Consider the following 22,344-nt stretch of genomic DNA (forward strand, 5'->3'; position numbering starts at 1 on the left):
TTCCTTCCTCTCCAAAATTAATTTGATTTTTAATGTATTCACATTTTGTAATTATGAGGTAACTTGTAATCTTACTATTTTAAGATTGAAGTGGAAAATATTTTATTCTCACTTGGTGCACTTGTCTTTGAATACTTATATTCTGTTCACACATTTTCTGTTTCATTTTTTCTTGGCTTTGAGTGCTTCATTGGTTAGGCGATGTCTGCCTATTAGTGCATAGTGTCAGGACTACAGCTGCTCAACTCAGACTCTTCTGAGTTGAGAGGACTTGGAGTTCCATATAGCTTTCCCCTGAAAAGATGGGCACATCGGCAGCCGAATTTCCTTTCTATTCTTTTTCAGGTAATTTTGTTTATTCTTCATTAGTAACCTTTGTTTTATTCAATTTACTCTCTCAAAATACTACTTCAGTTTGTGTCAGCTTTTGCCAGTCAAGGAGACATGTCATCCCACTGGCATTCTGGAATTCTCACTTCTGAAAATTTCCTTCCATTCATTCTAGTTTTTCATTTTTGAAAAACCCTAAGCCTACAAAGAAATATACCTTTCACTGGTTTTTGGCATTTTCCTTCTTTTCCTGTTATTCTTTTTCTGTATAGACAGAGTTTATTTTACTATTTTATTTTCAGATACATTTCCTTTGCAAAATATCCTGAGTCATGCATAACATTTTAGCAATTCTGAATGTAAGAGGATATTCATCCAGCTGAGAAAAACAAAACTGTGTCCAGAACTTCTCTTTCTGGTGAATCCTTGGAAATTCTCTTGACAGCCAAGTTTAAACAGCAGAGCCATTATTATAAACAAAACTTTCCCTCAACATTTCAGAAGAGGGAAAAATCTAATCTCCAACAGTATCTTTCTTGAAGCAATCAAAAATCAGATATCTAATCAGAAATCTGCAGACAGAAAAATCCTAGGTAAGGTAATGTTTGAAAGCATGTGGTAAATAATCATATTTTAATGTAAAACATGTATTTTATCAGTGAAATTTAATTCTAGTATAGTGTGATGTAGGAAAGGAAAAAACTGACACGAGTAAATAATGCAAAGGTCTTTGAGATAACAGAAGAGGAGAAAAGCAGTATGTACTGGAACTTAAGAACAAGTTTGAGCTTCTGCAGACTGCTCAGGACCAAGATATCGACGAGGAATATTACAGCTTTCTGAAAGTGATAAAGCCCAAAAACCTATAGGGAAAAAGAAATCCAAAGAAGAAAAAATTAGTCAAGAAACACTTGTCATGATGAACCGAAGACAACAGATGAAGAGCGAGAAAAACACTGACAGGGAGAAAATTGAGTATACTGAGTTATGCAAAGCCATTAGAAAGAGACTCAGAGAGGACATAAGAAGATTTAACACAAGAAAAGTAGAACAAGCATTAAGGGAAAACAAAGAATTTAAATCAGCAGCCATGAGCAGTAATACAGAAAGACAAATGATACTGAAACTGAAGGATAGCAATGGTGTACTTATAAACAGCAGAGAAGGCATAATTCAAATAGCAGAAGACTACTATAGAGAATTATACAAGGAGCAGGGGAATGATGCCAGCAGTGGGGAAGATGGATTGCAAAGTAGCAACAGATACGACATACCCAATATTCTTCCTGGTGAGGTAGAACATGCATTGAAGAAAATGAAGAACCAGAAAACCCAGGGGGAAGATGAAGTTACTGTAGAGTTGTTAAAATTGGGAGGAAGAGACATAACACAAAAACTGGCAAGGCTCTTCACAAAGTGCATTCGAAAAGGTGTGACGTCTAAGCAGTGGAATAATGCAATCATAGTTTTGCTGCATAAGAATGTAGATAAATCAGAAATTGTAAATTATAGACCAATTAGCTTGTTATCTCACATCTACAAGTTGTTCACAAGGGTCATTACTAACAGATTAGAAAGAATACTTGATGAGAATCAACCGAAAGAGCAAGCTGGCTTTAGGACAGGATTCTCAACTATGCATCACCTTCTCGTAATATCACAGCTAATGGAGAAAGCAAATGAATATAAAACACCGTTATCCTGGCATTTGACTCCATACAGCATAAGGCAACATTTCGGGCACTGGAAAGACAAGGCATAGATACCCCATATATTATGATTTTGAAGAAAATATATGAGAGTGCTACCTCCTTTATTAGACTAGACAAAGACAGTAGGAAATTTAAAATCGAGAAAGGAGTTCGACAAGGGGAGACAATATCTCCGAAGCTGTTTACTGCTGCCCTTGAGGAAGCTTTCAGAAGATTAGGCTGGTCGCAGAAAGGAGTCAACGTGAACGGAGAGTACCTAAACCATTTACGATTTGCAGATGACATTATGGTCATAAGCCACGATCCCAAAGAATTAGAGGAAAATCTTAATCAGTTATGCACAGTTAGTAAGGATTTTGGACTAAAGATGAATATGGCTAAAACAAAAGTAATGATGAACAAGTATGCCACAAAAAGGGAAATAATGATTGAAGGAGCAGTAATTGAAAAGGTGGAGTCATATACTTATCTGGGACAAGTTATTAGCTGTAATAATGATAAATGGCTGGAAGTCAAGAGAAGAATAAATTTTGGATGGACAGCATTCAGGAAATGTAGTCACATACTGAAGAGCAATATCCCAGTTTGTCTGAAACGTAAAATAATGAACCAATGTATACTCCCCACCATGACTTATGGAAGTGAAACTTGGGCACTCACAAAAAGAATGGAAGAGAAGCTGAGAACTACACAGCGAAGAATGGAACGAATTACATTGGGAATCAGACTGTTAGAAAAGAAGAGAAACGTATGGATTGGGCAGCAAACTCAAGTAAAGGACATTCTTATCAAAACTAAAGAACTAAAATGGTCTTGGGCAGGACACATAGCTCGAAGAAGTGATGACAGATGGACTAAGAAAATAACAGAATGGTATCCAAGAGGAGCTAGAAGAAAACCTGGAAGACAAAGGCAGAGATGGATAGATAAAATTCATGAGTTTGTGGGTAGTAAATGGATGGCCAGTGCTCAAAACAGAAGGAACTGGAAAGTTGCTGGAGAGGCCTTCATCCTGCAGTGGATTGAAAATGGCTGATGAAGTAAAGGACATTCTTCTCAAAAATCTTTTCCTCCTGCTTAAATTACTTGATTTCCAACTTTTTGAAGGTAAAAAATTAACAGTTATGAGGTTAGTGTGGAGGAAAATAGAATGGAGGACTTAAAATAAGTGGGAAAGCTCGTTGATCCTTCAAATAATACCAGTAGTGACCTATACACCCATTTGTATAGTAAGTTTGGATATGATAGCAAATCAAAAATGCACTAGAGTTATTAAGTGAAGTGAACATTTGCATTATTTTCAAGCAGATCCAGTAAATTTTCTTGAAAGGTTTGTGACCATAGATGAAATTTGGGTCCACCACTTTCAGCCAGAGACAAAAGAACAATCTAAACATTGGAAAACACACTTTTCTCCCCTCCAAAGAGAGCCAAGTCAATTCTTTCTGCTGACAAGGTGATAGCATTGGTTTTTTGAGATGCTGATGGAGTGTTGCTGGTGGATTACCTTCAGAAAAACCAGACATTCACATGAGCATACACAGACCTTGTGTGGTGTTTGTGTAAAAATATCAAAGACAAACAGCAAAAAATACTCAGCAAAGAGGTCTTGTTCCACCAGGACAACGTGGCTGCTCACAAGTCTGTCACTACCATGGCTACACTGCATGAGTGCCACTTTGAAATCTTGGACCATCCCCATATTCACCAGATTCGGCATCGTTGGACTTTTACCTGTTTCTTAATTTGAAAAAAATACTTGCCTGAAATCCATTTTCCCACTAACAGTGACGTCATTTCTGCAGCAGATGCATTCCCAAAGCCCAAGAGAAAACTTTATTTGCAGTTGGAATCAATGCATTGCACCATTGATGGGAAAAAGTATATTGTATGAAGGATCAAATAAATCCTTCGTACTCAGGCCACAAATTTTTCAAATGCCTGTCGTATGTTATAAGAATTTTTGTAGCATTTGGGTTTGCACATTAGGATTTTTAAGAGGCATTATCATTGCATAGTGAATATCTATTTACTGACATAAATATTATATTACATATACAGCTGTGCTATTTTATTATAGGTGGAATATTTCAACAATTACTTAATGGACCCAAAGCGACCACAGCTTCCTGAACATCCTTCTAACAGGAATTCAGGCAGTCGGGAAATGCACGGTATGGGACCATTTCATGGAGCAGGCTTTCACCCACCTCTTCCTTATGCTGGTTATGGCCCTAGGGGACCACCAGGACTTCCATTTCAAGGTTAGTAAAGTATTTCTGTTAATTTAGTTAAAGAATTTATAACTGTAGTAACTGTATTAAGATAGAATTTCTCTGGATTGTCAGAAGTTGATGATTTTATTACTAGACTTATTTTTTTACTTTCTCTGCAATTTTTTTTTTTTTTTTCATTACATCATTACATATGATTTTAAGTAGCATAAATTCATAATAGGAAAATACAGGTAAGGCAAAATTAACTTAGTTTAAATATACTGTATATGTGCGTACTGTACAGTAAGTATAAGTAGTAGTAATGGCAATTGATACAGGAAAGCAAGCTTATATAGCATCAGCCAAAAAAAAAAAAAAAAAAAAAAAAAAAACAATTCATCTACTGTACCCTCCAAGGATTTGCCTAGTTCTTCCTTGAATTTATTCAACGTGTCCACTTCCACAACAACAGATAGAAGCCTTACCCAACAATCAACAACCTGATGAGGGAAAACCTCTGCACCTCTATCCTTCAACCATCCTTCCTCAACTTGAATTTATCCCTCTTGTGTGTAGTCTTATCAAGTGGAAGAATACCATTAATATTCAGCTTACTCAGTTCATTCAGGGCTTTCAACACCTCAATTAGATCTCCCCTCAGGTGCGCAGTCTCTAGACATTACAGTTTGCAGAACTGAAGCCTTTCTAGATAAGAGCACACTTCTGTTGTCCTTCTCTGCTCCTGTCCAGCAGATCTACATCCTAAAGTAAGCCTTCCAAAACTGTATACAGTACTCAAGGTGTGGCTTAATCATGGCCTTATATAAAGGGATAATCACCTCTTTATCCCTGCCAGCAAAGTTTCTATATATCATTGACAAAACACCATGAGCTGTCCTGGCATCATGTCTGTACTGCTCAGAGAATTTCATGTCTGACTGCACAATTACCCTCGGGTCTTTTTCATCCTTGCCAAAATTATTGGCATGGTTGTTAAAGCCAGCAATGGCAGTGCGCCACTGCAATGAGATATAGCAGATGGGCTGAAAAGTGGCAACAGAAATTTTAACATTGACAAATGCAAAGTACTGTATATGGGTAGGATAACCCCAGAGAAACGTACCAACTGTGTGGTACTACACTTAGAGGGTGGTAGAAAATAAGCAAGACCTGGGAGTAATTGTGCAGCCAGATATGAAATTTTCTGAGCAGTGCAGATAGGCTGCCAGAACAGCTTGTGGGGTATTGTCGGTGATATACAGGAATTTTGCTAGTAGGGAAAAGGAGGTGATTATCCCTTTGTATAAAGCAGTGGTCAGGCCACACCCTGAGTACTGTGTATAGATCTGGGGGCCTCATTTTAGGAAGGATGTAAAGTTGCTTGAGCAAGTAGAGAGAAGGGTAACAAGATTGGTGAAGGGAACAAAACGGTGGTGTTATGAAGAAAGGCTTAAGTTCTGCTAATTGCATTGTCTGGAGACTAGGCACCTGCAAGGTGATCTGGTTGAGGTGTATAAGGCCTTGAATGGGTTGAGCTGGCTGAATCCTGATGGGATTTAAATTGAGGAAAAACAGTTATAGAATAGATGTGTGGAAATTGCCTTTAGCCAGCAGGTAGTTTATTGCTGGAACAAACTTCCATCTGTCATTGTAGAAGTTTGTTGTTTGTTTGTTATTTGGTTTTTAGGAGCATTAGCAACTAAGGCCATATTGCTCCGGGATATGCGGTGGTCATTCCCTGACCTTTCCGCATCCTCCGTATTTGGTGGTGACGGGCTAGAACCCCGGTCTAATCAAGAAGCGTGTGCTACGCACTGCTGCTCCTTCCCACCTGGCTACGGAGGCGTTTCCGTTGTAGAAGTTGATAGCTTAAATTAATTCAAGGAGGAACTGGACAAGTGTTTAGAGGGAATGGATGTGTGAAATGTGGTTTTTTTTTTTTTTTGCTGGTGCTACCTAAGCTTGCTTTCTTGCATCACATGCCTTGATTACTACCACTAGTACTACACAGTTGAGAAGTTACTGCTACCTGTGTGAAATACCTTGCATTTGTCAATGTTACACTACATAACATGTACTTTTGAATGGTAATGGGTGAGAGGTAAAGGACTAGTAGCAGAGTCATACAATTTAGTTTTGATCGCAGATGTAGCATCATGTGTCTGTTTGTCACAGTAGTTAGTGCATTAAGAAGTGACAGAATTCAACAGGAGTGAATGTTCAGTGACGTAAAGATATGTGGACTGTTTTCCTCATGGAGCAAATGGTAATGAGTATTCACTGTACAGTCAGTCCTCGTATAGCACGATAGTTGTGTTCCTAGAAACCCTCGTGCAATGCAAAATCGTGCAATATAAACAACAGGCCCTATGGGAAAAACAGGGTTAGGTGCCGACCACCCAAGATTGAACACACATTTGTTACCAAAACATTACCAAACACAATAAATAATCGTAATAAAATACTTAAATATTTTATTACGACAATTATGTAATAAAATATTGCTACTGTTTTTGCTTCTATCGTAAGCAAACTTGTTTTTTGTTTGATTTTCTATCCAAACAGATGACAACCATTCCATCTCTTCCAATTCTTTGTCTTGATCAAATGGATTTTAATTACACTTTGAGTTGTTCTTGCTATGAAAGTTTTTATTTTCTCTGCATTCTTTGTAATTCTCGGCGTTGCCTCATTTAGGCCTGTAGCACGTGCAATATCACATGGTCTTTCATTTCGCTCAAAGCGTTTCACAATTTCATATTTTTTCTCTATCGACAGAGGCAGACTGGCCATAAGCCTTACAGGGGAAAACCTCGGTGGGCCAGAGGCCGGTGTGATGTTGGCCATAAACTGTAGTATGAGGCCACTATAAATTTTCCCAGGTAAGTATTTTTGACCCAGTCCGCCTCTGTTTATCGATATTGCTTTTTTTCTATCTGAATCTGAGTGTGCACCAGGACGCTTCCTTTTCACACCTTTTAAGTATTTTACTCATTTTTAGGGAATAAAGCACAATTACAAAACGAGGAGACACGCTTGATACACAAACAAAACAGCTCGCGTGTAGCAACTGAATAAACAACACCGTAAAGGCAGAGATACACTATTAACACCTCACATTTTACTAAAGCACATTTCTAGGGGTTACTACCATAAAACAATAAACACAATTTCCAGTTGCGTTTCTGCTAGTGGAATCTGTTATAAACTGGTAGTAAATTCAATCTAATTGCATTTGCGATTATACCGATAGCTGGAATTGTGTTGGTTTTTATGTTATTATTGTGAAATGTGTTTCCCCTTCACTGATATAAAAAACAAATACATTTTCAGAATCTTCTCTTCATTCCTATCGTGTTGCGATCGGTTGGGGTGATTCCGCGTTCGACTGCCATTTCTTGTAAACACAAAGGCAAATCGTGCATAAGCGAATTCGGTTCATGTTATATAAGATATCGTTACCCTATTTATAAATCGTGGATGATCGAATTGGTGTAGTGTAAACATGTGTTATACAAGGACTGACTGTATTGTGACATACTTCAATAGTTTCTGATTTCAAGATGATTTGCAGTACCAGGGATCATCTTACAATACTATTAGGCACATTTATTTCCATTTCCTTATAGATGTTCAAGTAGGCTTAGATATTTCCCTAATACCTTGATTAGTTGCAAAGACCTGATTCCTTGACTGTTACAATTACCTGACTTAACCATTCAATGTTTCTTATTGATTACAGCTATTATATGTGCCATTACCAAAAATATTATTATTAACTGAAATGTAGTGGTGGGATGTGCTTAATTAATTTCTTAATTACTTTTCAGTAGTGGGATGTGCTTAATTACCTGTGGGATGAACTGCATTTCGACCAGCTGGGTCTGTTTGACTAGAAAATAGAAACTATCTGGAGTTGTGAACATTAAAATCACTAAGGAAAATTACCTCACTGTTAGGAAAGTTGGACTGGAAGAAGTCAGTATTCAAAGAGTTCCAAGTGATTAGTGGAGTTAAGAGAACGATAGAGGCAACAAATAAATTTGACAGAATGTAGCAGAGAGATTTTAAGCCAAAGAAGATCGAAAAGAGGAGGTTCCAAATTACTAAGTCTTTAACAGGGATACTTGTGCATTGTCAGAATGGACATTGCACAAGTACCACCTTTGAAACAAAAGGAATCCTACAGCAAATAGTTTGAACAACTGAGATGAGCAGTGGTTGAACCAACCAATAACTGGGATTCTGTTCAGAAAAAGTACATGGGGGTTTGGCAGATTGTAAGTGGAAATGGACATCATTGAGATTAGAACCGAGACCATGTGTATTTGTGAAATGGACGAGGAAGTGTTTAAGAGGTTTAGATCTTTTCACAGATAAGTTCTATTGGTTTGACAATTCATGGTGTATTCAGTAGTAAGAAAAGGTGCTGTACGAAGGAATGAAATTTTTGGATATGGCATACTAGGATATACCCAGCTCCCTGACGTAACATGGTCTCAACAATGCCTTCCCCTTACACACTACTCAGACTCCCTCCAGTCACTATCTGCCTGAGTAGAGGCAGTGAGATTACACACTAACTGATCCCAAAGCCTCCTAGAGAGTTACCAACTGGCTGCTAAATAGTCCACTGGACTATTTAGCAGCCAGTTTGCAAACACCATTTTAGAGTTGTACCCTCGAAGTACCTACTTTCCATATTCACGAAGAAGTGGATATGGAAAGTGTAACAGTTATGGCCAGTAAGTTTTGAATATTAAGGAAGATTAGATATCGCCGATGTCTATCATAACCTCAAAAGTCATCAATCATCGTGCATGATGGAAGAGATGGGGGTGGGGATATGTATACATATTGGCTGTCCTTGGATAAGTGTTTAATTAGGCACATTATAGCCTTAGCAGCTTATGTGCCATTAAGCCTCGAGAACAACAACAACAACAAAATAAGTGTTTAATTAGACTGGTAGAACATAGCAGCCTCTGACAACTCTATTTAAAGAAGGGGCTAGAAGTAATGAGAAAATCCATATGAGCAATTTTTAGAGTTAGCAATTAAAAATACAAGCAATCATTAGAGAGTGACACTGGCTCATTTCCAAATCCAGTTCACAATCCAAAAGAAATTTTAAAAGAAGAGAAAGTAGTGAACTCCTCAAGGAGAAGGACTTCTGTATCACTTCTGAATGAAGTGATATCTTTATCCTCACTGACTCACTTGCTCACTCTGGTTACCCTCTGTTAAACTTTAAGCACTGTCAAATATGTAATGTTCATATTCACCTTGTTTGCATTATCATGTTTTATCTTCTGACCTAAACCTGATGCTTTATTCTAATGTTTTAACGAATATATTCTTATATTGCACTTTTTATATATCTTTATAATTCTTTTTCTCTCTCTCTCTCCCTCCCTCATCTTCCCCTTTGATTTATTTCATTTTATTTCTTAAGGAGGGTTTGGCTCTCAGGCATATAGGAACAATTTTGATGTATATGGAAGAAGTGGATATGGAAAGCGTAACAGTTATGGCCGGTAAGTTTTGAATATTAATAATTACACTAGTTATTATTATTTATTATTTATTTTTAAATCATATTTGTTTTTGATATTTTCTTTTTTTCCAATTTAATGCAGCTTTTCAGAAGTTTATAATAAAATGGCTGCTAATAAATACATTTTTTTTTTTCCTTTGAAATTTTGTTAGTTGATGCAATGTACCATGAATAAAGAAGATGGGTGTGTTTTTTTTTTTTTTTTTTTCTCTCTCTCCTCTGAAAAAAAATTTATGAGGAACTCAAACCTTTATTTTTATATTATGTCCAAAAAACCACTATAGCTTTTTTCTTTTCTATTCCAATCTAAACACATTAAAGCACAGATTCTTAAAAAATCCAGCAAATGAGATAGCTCTTTCCAAAGCCAGCTTGGTGAGGGCCACTTGCTAATGCCATGAATAAGCAAAAATGGCTTAGTAGAATTTCATACTTTATCCAGTATTTTTTCTGTGTTTTCACAGTAACTAACAGAGATTTATGGCATTTTAAATGGGGAAATCAAAGAAAACATTTTTTGCTGAAAAGTATTGAGCGCTTCAGCTGTGTATGAATGGAATAGGGGAATAGCACAAAATCACTGAAATTTGAACACTAATCTAATCTAAGAATGTCTAATCAACCCACTATAATACTTAATAAATTAATATTACAGGTGACCCCCGCTTAACGCTGATAATTCGTTCCAGAAAAACAGAGCGCTAAGTGAATCCGCGCTAAGCGAGTGCCACATTCCCATAAGGTAACATGTGTATTTGTGAGTTGCGGTCGGTGCCATAGGATATTTCCTAATCAATAATAAACAGTAGTGAAAAGATGCACAAATGTCGGTCAAAATATATAATATTCAAATATTTGTACATATAAAATATTCTGCATTCATCATCATCATCATCATCAGCCATTTTCAATCCACTGCAGGATGAAGGCCTCTCCAGCAACTTTCCAGTTCCTTCTGTTTTGAGCACTGGCCATCCATTTACTACTCGAAAACTCATGAATTTCATCTATCCATCTCCGCCTTTGTCTTCCAGGTTTTCTTCTAGCTCCTCTTGGGTACCATTCTGTTATTTTCTTAGTCCATCTGCCATCATGTCTTCGAGCTATGTGTCCTGCCCAAGACCATTTTAGTTCTTTAGTTTTGATAAGAATGTCCTTTACTTGAGTTTGCTGCCTAATCCATGTGTTTCTCTTCTTATCTAACAGTCTGATTCCCAATATGATTCGTTCCATTCTTCGCTGTGTAGTTCTCAGCTTCTCTTCCATTCTTTTGGTGAGTGCCCAAGTTTCACTTCCATAAGTCATGGTGGGGAGTATACATTGATTCATTATTTTACGTTTCAGACAAACTGGGATATTGCTCTTCAGTATGTGACTATATTTCCTGAATGCTATCCATCCAAAATTTATTCTTCTCTTGACTTCCAGCCATTTATCATTATTACAGCTAATAACTTGTCCCAGATAAGTATATGACTCCACGTTTTCAATTACTGCTCCTTCAATCATTATTTCCCTTTCCGTGGCATACTTGTTCATCATTACTTTTGTTTTAGCCATATTCATCTTTAGTCCAAAATCCTTACTAACTGTGCATAACTGATTAAGATTTTCCTCTAATTCTTTGGGATCGTGGCTTATGACCACAATGTCATCTGCAAATCGTAAATGGTTTAGGTACTCTCCGTTCACATTGACTCCTTTCTGCGACCAGTCTAATCTTCTGAAAGCTTCCTCAAGGGCAGCAGTAAACAGCTTCGGAGATATTGTGTCTCCCTGTTGAACTCCTTTCTCGATTTTAAATTTGCTACTGTCTTTGTCTAGTCTAATAAAGGATGTAGCACTCTCATATATTTTCTTCAAAATCATAATATATGGAGTATCTATGCCTTGTCTTTCCAGTGCCCGAAACATTGCCTTATGCTGTATGGAGTCAAATGCCTTTTCATAATCCACAAATGCCAGGCATAATGGTGTTTTATATTCATTTGCTTTCTCCATTAGCTGTGATATTACGTGAAGGTGATCCATAGTTGAGAATCCTGTCCTAAAGCCAGCTTGCTCTTTCGGTTGATTCTCATCAAGTATTCTTTCTAATCTGTTAGTAATGACCCTTGTGAACAACTTGTAGATATGGGATAACAAGCTAATTGGTCTATAATTTCCAATTTCTGATTTATCTCCTTTCTTATGCAGCAAAACTATGATTGCATTATTCCACTGCTTAGGCATCACACCTTTTCTAATGCACTTTGTGAAGAGCCTTGCCAATTTTTGTGTTATGTCTCTTCCTCCCAATTTTAACAACTCTACAGTAACTTCATCTTCCCCCGGGGCTTTCCAATTCTTCATTTTCTTCAATGCATGTTCTACCTCATCAGGAAGAATATCGGGTATGTCGTATGTGTTGCTACTTTGCAATCCATCTTCCCCACTGCTGGTATCATTCCCTCGCTCCTTGTATAATTCTCTATAGTAGTCTTCTGCTATTTGAATTATGCCTTCTCTGCTGTTTATAAGTACACCATCACTATTCTTCAGTTTCAGTATCATTTGTCTTTCTGTATTACTGCTCATGGCTGCTGATTTAAATCCTTTGTTTTCCCTTAATGCTTGTTCTACTTTTCTTGTGTTAAATCTTCTTATGTCCTCTCTGAGTCTCTTTCTAATGGCTTTGCATAACTCAGTATACTCAATTTTCTCCCTGTCAGTGTTTTTCTTGCTCTTCATTTGTCGTCTTTGGTTCCTCATGACAAGTGTTTCTTGACTAATTTTTTCTTCTTTGGAAAAAAAAAAAAAAAAAATTCTGCATTACGTACGTATATAATTATGTGGTAACTACTTACTTATCAAAAGTAGTAAACTTAAAATTCCAATTAAAATAATGAATTTAATTGATTTAATTTAATTGAGGAATTTAATCATGAAAAATGTGTGGATTTTGGGTTGAACTTTGGCCCTCTTCCAAATAAACTAAAAGGGGTATTAATTTTAAATCCCCCGCAGCGTTACCACTCAACAGTAAAGTCAAACGATCCTTCACCGCTATGAAACCTGGCATGTTTTTTTATTCTTTCAATATGAAATTTCTTTTAGGCATTCGTTTCCACAAAAGTCCTGCTTCATCTATGTTAAAACTTGTTGAGAAGTATAACACATAACACCCCTCTTCAATAATTTTAACATGTTCTTTTTTGAAAGTTTTGGCTCCTTGATCTGCACTAGTGGCTTCTCCCTGGATTTTAAATCTATTCAACCAGCCCTTACCAGTTTTAAATGGTTCCACGTTTTTTTTTTTTTTTTTTTTTTTTAACTTAATTGAATTCTGCATTGGAATATTATCTTCAATAAAATTAAAGTCTTTCCATTTCAATCCTAATAGCCGGCCTAGTCCTAGTTGCAATTTCAATACAGTATTTCCAAATACTGTATTGAAATTGCAATGAGAATTTTTTTAGTATGATGGTGACAAATGCAGACAGTGAATGTTCATTTTCAAAGTTAAAGTTTATAAAGAATGAATATAGAAATAATATGAACCAGTCGCATTTAAATCGTTCAAGTTTAATGGCAATAGAGAATGAGCTTTTACAAAACATCGATTTTAATGATGTCATCCAGGAGTTTGCCACTTTGAAATGTCGAAAACCACTTTTATAATTTTTGTAAAAAAACCTTTTCTTAAAGTTGTTCATAGGTATTTTCTTCATATTTCGAACAAATTTCATACAAATTAAAGATTTCAAAAAATATAAAAATAAATTTTAAATTTTAAAAAGAGAAACGAGAAAAAAATTTATAAAAGAAAAACAAAAAACTTTTTTTAAAAAAAGAAAAAACCATCGGCGGGTTTCCACCTTGACGTGGTGATGGGACATAGTTTCCAGTAGCTCTTTTAATACATGGGTTAGGAATGCGACTGAGAGAGACCCAGAAAAAAATTTAAATTGAATAGGGGCCACATTTGGAAATTTGCCGGGAGGCCCGAGAGTTCTTAAAACAGCCCTGACTCTATTAGGTGTATAGTATATTTAAAAAGTGTCATAAATATGGATCGGCGTAGAGCAGATTGTCTTAAAGTAGACTACACCTGAACTACAAAATTTTGTAGAGACATTCATGTTTTAAATAAACATATGTGATGGCACTTTTTTTATACAGAATTTTTTATGTCAATAAAAGTTATTCATAATCAACTATAAGTTACAAATTACTCAGAATTCTGAAAAATTCTTTTCCCTTTTTTAAGAGTGTATACATGCTTATATGAACATATCTTTTATGTATACTGTCTTGTAATATAATGGCACATATCGGGAAATTTTACTGAGAAACTTCATGTCATTTTATCAAACTCTTTATAAAAATCTTTAATAAAATTCCAAAAAATATATTAAATGTTTATGTAACTTTAAAGAAAGCCAAAGAAATAAGTCAATACCACCAGTTTTAAATTAAAAGGTTTTACATACTGAACTGCTCTTCATACAGTTATATAAAGACCTTATCATCACATAGAACTGTTATATGACAGAAACATGTTTTCAACTTTCTTTACCTGACTTTTCTACACCAGCATGCCAGAGGAATTCTTTTTCCTCTAGAAAGCAGTATTCTTGGTTATCAGCAGTGACTCATCATGGATTAAGAATCTAAATAAAGGAACCACCGGATGGCAGGGATCAAAGTGTATATGGACTTACTTAAAGATATAACCACTGTCAGGAGTAAAAAGAAAGGATTTTGCTTTCATAAAGGTGACTACAGCTGTGTTGGACAGTATTTAAATTCTTTTCAGTGTGCCCCACTGCAAATTCTAAATAGCAAGCATTCAAGGAAGCAGTCATAGAAGTTACTGGGCTTTTTATACTATCTAAGAGATGTTGTTCAAGGTGTAGACCTAAATGGATGTGAGATGAACTGATCAGACTAACAGTAGCAGAAAATAAAAATTCATAAGATGATTATAAATTATCAAGGAAAACAGCCTGTAGTCTATAATCAAGTTACTCAGGGAGTTAGACATACCATGACAAATTGAGAAATTACGGTAAACCTCTGCTATTCGCGGTTTCGCGTATTCGCGATCGCTGATTTAATATAAAATGAAACTTAAAAAATGTGAATTTTAAAGCCCAGTGAATATTTTCCGCCATAAAAAAATGGGCGTGGCTAAAATTATCTTTCCCGGTCAAAACAGCATTCAGTGGGTGGGGGGAAGGGTGACAAAATCGCGAGCGTGGATGTTTCTGGCTAATCCTTGTTCAGTATGTGTTATGCACTTGTCATGGAAGGTTTGGTCATTTGCTTTTAATTTATATGCTTATAAATTTATCAATTTATAAATTAATATGCTTACATAAGTGTTTAATCTACCGTTTTGCAGTGTAAAACAGACTTTTTCGAGTGTGTTAACGGAAGAAAGTGCCTTTATTGTGGACAAGTTCTTTTTTACCCGTACAAAAATATGCTACGAATAACAAGGGAAATGTGAAAATATCAAAGAAGGTGATGATTAGCGAATAAAATTGAGTTATTAGACAAAATTTCTAATGGTGAAAGTGCCTCTTCAGTGGCACTTTCACCATTAGAAATTATAAAATCAATGAGTCAAGGGTACGATCAATCAAAAAATCGGAAGAAAAAATCCGCCGTAGTGTCCCTGAAAATGGGCTAATTGCTTCAAAAATTTGCTCTGTAACTCGTGATGTTAAATTAGAAAAAATGGAAAAGGCTTTAAATCTGTGGATAGAAGACCGAACTCAAAATAAACTTCCGTTAAGTTCACTCATCATTCGTGAAAAGGCAAAACTCCTTTAGCAACACTTTAGCGAAACTGGTGATAGCACTGGCGGGATAAATATTACATTTAATATTAAATTGTTTCTTATTTTCATTTCAATGCCGTATGCTTGCATTTCACTATGTACTGTCTATGTACATAGTCATATTATGAATGTACATATAATACATACATAGACAAAATTTTAGACTAGTTTTTCTTATATATTTCATACTTTGGAACGGAACCCCTTTATTACTATGGGAGCCATAATTCAGTATTCACATTTTCGGTATTCGTGACATTTCTCAGGAACGTAACCCCCGCGAATAGCAGGGGTTTACTGTATTGTAAGAATTATGATTAAGAGATTTTGTGAGAACTGAGAGGAAAGTGGAATGAAGCTAAACATAAAAAAGGCACTTTGGGTGGATGACATGTATTCAATTATATTAAGGAAAGTACCAAAGGAAGTGGGTGCCTCCATAGCCAGGTGGGAAGGAGCAGCAGCAGTGCATAGCACACGCTTCTTGATTAGACCGGGGTTCGAGCCCGTCACCACCAAATACGGAAAGGTCAGAGAATGACCACCGCATATCCCGGAGCAATATGGCCTTAGTTGCTAATGCTCCTGAAAACCAAATAACAAACAAACAAACCAAAGGAAGTAAGCAAACCCTTAGCCATAATTATGACAGCAACTTTGAATTCAGGGCAGGTCCCAGTGGCATGGAGATGTGCATTTTATCCCTAATTCACAGGGGGAAGAGCGATCAAAGAGTGATACGAGTAATTGCAGACCTGTTAGCTTAACTTTTGTTCCAGGCCAAATAATGGAGTCACTGGTTAAAGAAGTACTACAGCACCATCTAGATGGAAGTGCAATGGATTTGTTAATAGGCAATCTTCTCTGACCAATCTGTTTTGATACTAACAAAGGAACTGGATACAAAATAAAATTTTGAAATGGTATCTCTAGATTTCAGGAAAGCTTTTGATATTGTTGTGCATAAAAAGACTGCTGTACAAATTGAAGCAGTATGGAATTAGAAGAAAGTTACTGCTATGAATAATGGGATGGTTGGTTGGGAAAAGAAAAGAGTTGTTATTAATGGACTGCTTATATTGGACTAGGGTTATTAGTGGAGTCTCCCTGAGTTCGGTGTTTTCTGTATAACAATGATATTGATGAAGGTATACCAGGCTTTTATTGTCTAAGTTTGCAGATGATATGAAGGTTTGCAGGATAGTTAATAACAGTAATGATGGTATAACTGCAACAAGATCTAGAAAAATTAGGCAATTGGGCTGAGAAATGGCATTTGAAGTTTAATATTGACAAATGCAAAGTACTGCATATGGGTAGCAGTAAATTAAAGTACCAATTGTGTGGTACTACACTCAGGGTAGGGGAAAATGAAAAAGACCTGGGGTAATTGTGCAGTCAGATGTGAAGTTCTTGGAGAAGTACAGGCAGGCTGCCAGGACAGCACATGAGGCTTTTGTCAATGATATACAGGAATTTTGCTAGCAGGGATAAGAAGGTGATTATTCCATTGTATAATGCACTACACTAGTTAGGCAGCATCTTGAGTACTGCATTCAAGTCTGGAGTCCTCATTTTTTGTAAGGTGCAGAGAAGAGCAGTGAGATTGGTGAGGGAAACAAAAAAAAAAAGGCTTCAGTTCTGCAAATAGCATTGTCTGGAGACTAGACACCTCTGAGATGATCTGATTAAGTTGTTTAGGGATTGAGCATGCTCAGTGTAAATGGCATTCTTCTCCTTCTTGCACAGACTACGCACATGAGGTGGCATAAATTCAAATTGAGGAAGGTTGGTTAGCATTAAAATTAGTAGAGGCATATGATGCCAGAAAACAAACTTATATAGCATCAGCCAAGGAAAAAAAAAAAAAAAAAAAAAAGTTCCCATTTCACCCATATATTCACTCCAAATGCTTGTCCAGTTCTGCCTTGAACTTATTTAACTTGTCAACCTCCACTAGAACAGATGGAAGTTTGTTCCAACTCAAACCACCCCCTGCTAAAGGCAAATTTCTGCACATCTATTCTGCAATTGTCTTTCCTCAGTTTGAATTTATGTCCCCTCAGGTGCATAATCTGAACAAGAGGAAGAATCCCATCAGTATTGAGCTTGCTCAAACTATTCAAGGCCTTATACATCCCAATTAGATCACCTTGCAGGTGCCTAGTCTCCAGACACTGCAATTTGCAGAACTTAAGGCTTTCTTGGTAACAGTAACCCTTTGTTTCACTCACTAATCTTATTCCCCTTCTCTGTAATCTTTTCAACAGCTCTTCATCTTTCCTAAAATGAAGCCTCCAGATCTGTATGCAGTACTGAAGGTGTAGCCTGACCATTGCCTTATACAAAGAGATAATCACCTCCTTATCTCTGCTAGAAAAATCCCTATATATCATTGACAAGACCCCATGAGCTGCTCTGGAAGCCTGTCTGCACTGATCAGAAAACTTCATATCTGACTGCACAATTATACCCAGGTCCATTTCATTCTCCACTAGCCCAAGTGTAGTACCACACAGTTGGATACAGGATAAATGTGCAGAAGTTTGCCTTAAGCCAACTGGTAGATGATTGTTGGAGAAAATTACATCTGTTGTTGTGTAAGTGATTAATTTTAAATAAATTCAAGGAAGAACTAAACAAACTCCATGCCAATACTTATACTAAGTCTTTGACTAAGAGTTCAAATAAAGGTAACAAGGAGTTCTTTTCATTTGTTGAGACCAAAAAAGGGGAGGGGGGATAAATTACATTGATCCAATTGAAGATAAATTGTTGAAGCTAAACATAAATAAAACACATGGGGCAGATGGGATCTATCTAGTTATATTAAGAAAGCTCAACAAACTTTTAGGTATCATTTTCAGAACATCCTGTGGGGTCTACTCAGATTTGAGATGTATAAATGTTTCCCCTATTCACAAAGAGAGAATCAGACGGTGAGTTATTACAGAGTTAAAGAGAGTTATTACAGACCTTTAAGCTTGACTTCTGTTCCACAGAAAATAATGATTTTTTCATTAAATACAGGATCATCTTGACAGGAATGTGCAGTTATGTGCCATTCCTGTCAAGATAGTAGTAGTAGTGGCAAATGATCCAAGAAAGCAAGCTTATATATAACATCAGCCAAAAAAAAAAAAAAAAAATTATGCACTTCACCCATTCATACCCCTCCAAGAACTTGTCTAGTTCTTCCTTGAATTTATTTACACCATCCACTTTCACAACAACAACAGATGGAAGCCTGTTCCAACAATCAACCACCCACTAGCTACGTGGTCTCAATTCTAATCTCAACGATGTCCATTTCCACTTGCAGTCTGTCAGACCCCATGTATTTTTTCTGACAGAATCTCAGTTATCAGTTGATTCATTTATCCTGGGTATAACCTCCATGCACAAGCACACGGTGGGTGACCACCCAGGTGTGAACCAACATAAGCAGGTGTGGAGGTGTTTTGTTTTGTTTGGCATTACAAGAATGCAAAATGGGATGACCTGTGAGATTTCTTTTCCTTGGTCGGATTAGTGTTTCAAAACTTCTGATGTCAACGTTTGCTCAGATTGTGTCAGTGAAATTATTCTTGTAGGAATGGAATCCTTTATCCCACACTCCACTTTAAAATCTCGTCCTTTATCTAAACCTTGGTTTTCCAATAAATGTGCTAAGGCTGTTCAAGAGAAGAATGTTGTATATCATAATCGGCTTGTTTCCAATTCTTCGATTTCATTTTCTGCCTACACCAAAGCTCGCAACAATTGTAAAGCAGTTGTTAATCAGTCCAAACTAGAGTTTGAACAGGCTAAGAGTGGAAAACTTGCTTCTTGCCCTAATGGTAGCCAAGCATTCTGGTCTCTTGCCAAAGCTATTGGCCACAACTTTTGCCCATCTCTGCTCCCACCTCTGTAAAAACCAGATGGTTCTGTTGTCACTTCAGCCAAGGATAAAGCTGCCCTTCTGGCATCCCATTTTTCTTCCAACTCATGTATTAATGATCTTGGTAAAACACCTCCCACCATTCCCAACACGCTCCATTCAATGCCTCTTGTAGTCTTCCATCAAAAGGATGTGAGAAGGATTTTGACGAATCTTGATGCTAAGAAAGCTCCAGCTCCTGATGGTATTTCTCCACTTGTTCTCAAAACCTGTGCTCCTGAACTTACTCCTGTTCTTTGCCGCCTTTTTTCACTTTCTTGTTCCGAAGGTGTTTTTCCTTCTGCCTGGAAATTTGCTCATATCCAGCCAGTTCCTAAAAAGGATGACAAATATCCTCCCATCCAATTATCATCATATTGCAATTACTTCTACTCTTACTTAACCGCTAACTCTTAAACTACCTAGAAACCTTCCGTTTGATCAACGATCGCCAGAATGGATTCCATCAGTGTCGATCCACTGGTGATATTCTGGCTTATGTTACCCATTTATGGATAAATTCAATGGAAAAGTTTGGTGAAACGCAAGCAGTTGCTCTTGACATTTCAAAGACTTTTGATCGTGTTTGGCATAAAGGTCTTCTAAACAAGCTTCCATTTTATGGTTTGCCAACTGTGTTTTGCAATTGGTTATCCAGTTTTCTCTCTGATCGCTCACTGAGGGTGATGGTAGATGGCTTTCTGTCTTCTAACTTCTCCACCATTGCTGGTTTCCCCCAAGGTTCAGTACTTTCACCCACTCTTTTCCTCTTGTATATTAAACCTTCTTCCATTGACTAGAAATCCTATCCATAGTTTTGCTGATGATAGCACACTGCATGCCACTTTCCAATTCGAGAAACCTTGCCCTGCTCAATCAGCTTCAACTTCTCAAATATCCACTACCAATTCCTTAAATGCCGATCTCCAGGTAATTCTCCAGTGGGGCAAGGACAACTTAGTTGATTTCAATCCTTCTAAAACTCAGCCTTGTCTTATATCTCGCAAAAAGGATTCTTCTGCTCCTATGCTTATCTTTAGTGACACTCCGATTTCTAGGCAAAATGATATATCTCTTTTGGGGATTACCCTGGTTTCTAACCTCTCTTGGCACAAGCACATTACAAATATTGCTTCCTCTGCATCTAAAGAACTTGGTTTTCTCTTTTGCTCTCAGTGTTACTTTTCTTCCAAGCTGTTCACTCTGGACAAATCGCAAATCCACCCTACCATGGAATACTGTTCCCACATCTGGGACCATGCCCCCAAAACCTCTCTCAGGCTTTTAGATTCCATTCAGAAGAAGGCAGTTAGGTTAATTAATGATTCATCTCTAACAGAGTCTCTCCACTCGCTCTCTCATAGATGTATTGTTTCTGCTTCATGCCTATTCTACAGATACTTCCATGGGCACTATTCTTCTCAAATTGACTTCTATAATTCCCGCTCTCTCTCTTTCAAAACAGTCCGAACATGTGCCACCACCCGTCAATATCCATTTACTGTCCAACTTCAAACTCACAGAACCAACTTTTCATCTTCCTCGTTTATTCATTCAACTGCCGTTTTCTGGAACAACCTTCCTTCATACTTATTTCCTGAAAATTACAGTCTACAGAAGTTGAAGTCTAATGTCAACAGATATCGTCTTTCATCTTCTCACCCTCCAACCCAAGCACGGTACTAAGTACTATAGGTTCTGATACCTCTCGTGTTTGTGGTTTTCATTAATAAAAAAAAGCGGAGTGCAAACTTCCACACATCTATCCTGGTATCATCTCTCCACAGCTTAAATTAATGCTCCCTCATGTGTGTAATCTCAGAAAGAGGAAGAATTACATTCGTCTTACTCAGTCCATTCAAAGCCTTAAACATCTCAATCAGATCACCCGACAGGTGCCTATTCTCCAGGTGCTACCATTTTGTTCCCTTTATCAATTTGATTGCCCTTTACTGCACCCATTCCTTCCTAATTGAGGCCTCCAGACCTGTATACAATACTCAGGATGTGGCCTAACTGTGCCATGTACAAAGGGATAATCACTCCTTATTTCTTCTAGCAAACTTTTGTATATCATTGACAAACCTCGTGTCTGTATTGCTCAGAGAATTTCGTATCTGACTGCGCAATTAATCCCAGGTCGTTTTCATTTTCCATTGCTCTGAGTGTAGTACCACACACTTAATACAGTACTCTGGGATTACTGCTTCCTGTAACTTGTGGCGCCTCCGTAGCTAGGTGGGCAGGAGCAGCAGTGTGTAGCACGCGCTTCTTGATTAGACCGGGGTTCGAGCCGATGACCACCAAATACGGAGGATGTGGAAAGTCAGGCAATGACTGCATATTCCCGGAGCAATATGGTCTTAGTTGCTAATGCTCCTTAAAAAAAAAAAAAAAAAAAAAAAACTCTATAACTTGCATTTGTCAATGTTAAATTTCGACTGCCATTTCTCAGCTTATTGACCAAATTTTCCTATATCTTGTTGCAGTAACTCACCCTGATTTCTGTTGTTAACCAACCTTTGTATCATCTGCAAACTTTGACATCATGTCTTATATACCTTCATCAGTATCATTAATAAATATTGAAAACAAAAGTGGGCACAGCCACTTAACCATTCCTTTATCCATAGCAGTAACTTGCCTTTAAGCCTACCTGAAATCCAAATACTGTATATGGTATCAAAATTATATTTTGCTCGTCATAGTAACCTATCAGATTGGTTAGGCAAGACTACCCCTTAACAAATCCATGCTCTGATTGCAGTATAATTGCATTCCT

General features: G+C 37.0%; 1 protein-coding gene across 1 annotated transcript in view; it reads left to right on the plus strand.

Moving 5' to 3' along the window:
* Ars2 (arsenic resistance protein 2) overlaps positions 1-22,344 on the plus strand; it is a 308,719-nt gene that overhangs the window by 280,733 nt on the left and 5,642 nt on the right. Inside the window, exons 19-20 of the mRNA XM_090386894.1 lie at positions 4,123-4,306; positions 9,714-9,795. Coding sequence (XP_090243020.1) covers positions 4,123-4,306; positions 9,714-9,795 — 266 coding nt within the window. The remainder of the gene's footprint in view (positions 1-4,122; positions 4,307-9,713; positions 9,796-22,344) is intronic.

Source organism: Mastigoproctus giganteus, chromosome 12, assembly GCF_048544385.1.
Source record: "Mastigoproctus giganteus isolate SK-2022 chromosome 12, ASM4854438v1, whole genome shotgun sequence".
NCBI lineage: Eukaryota > Metazoa > Arthropoda > Arachnida > Uropygi > Thelyphonidae > Mastigoproctus > Mastigoproctus giganteus.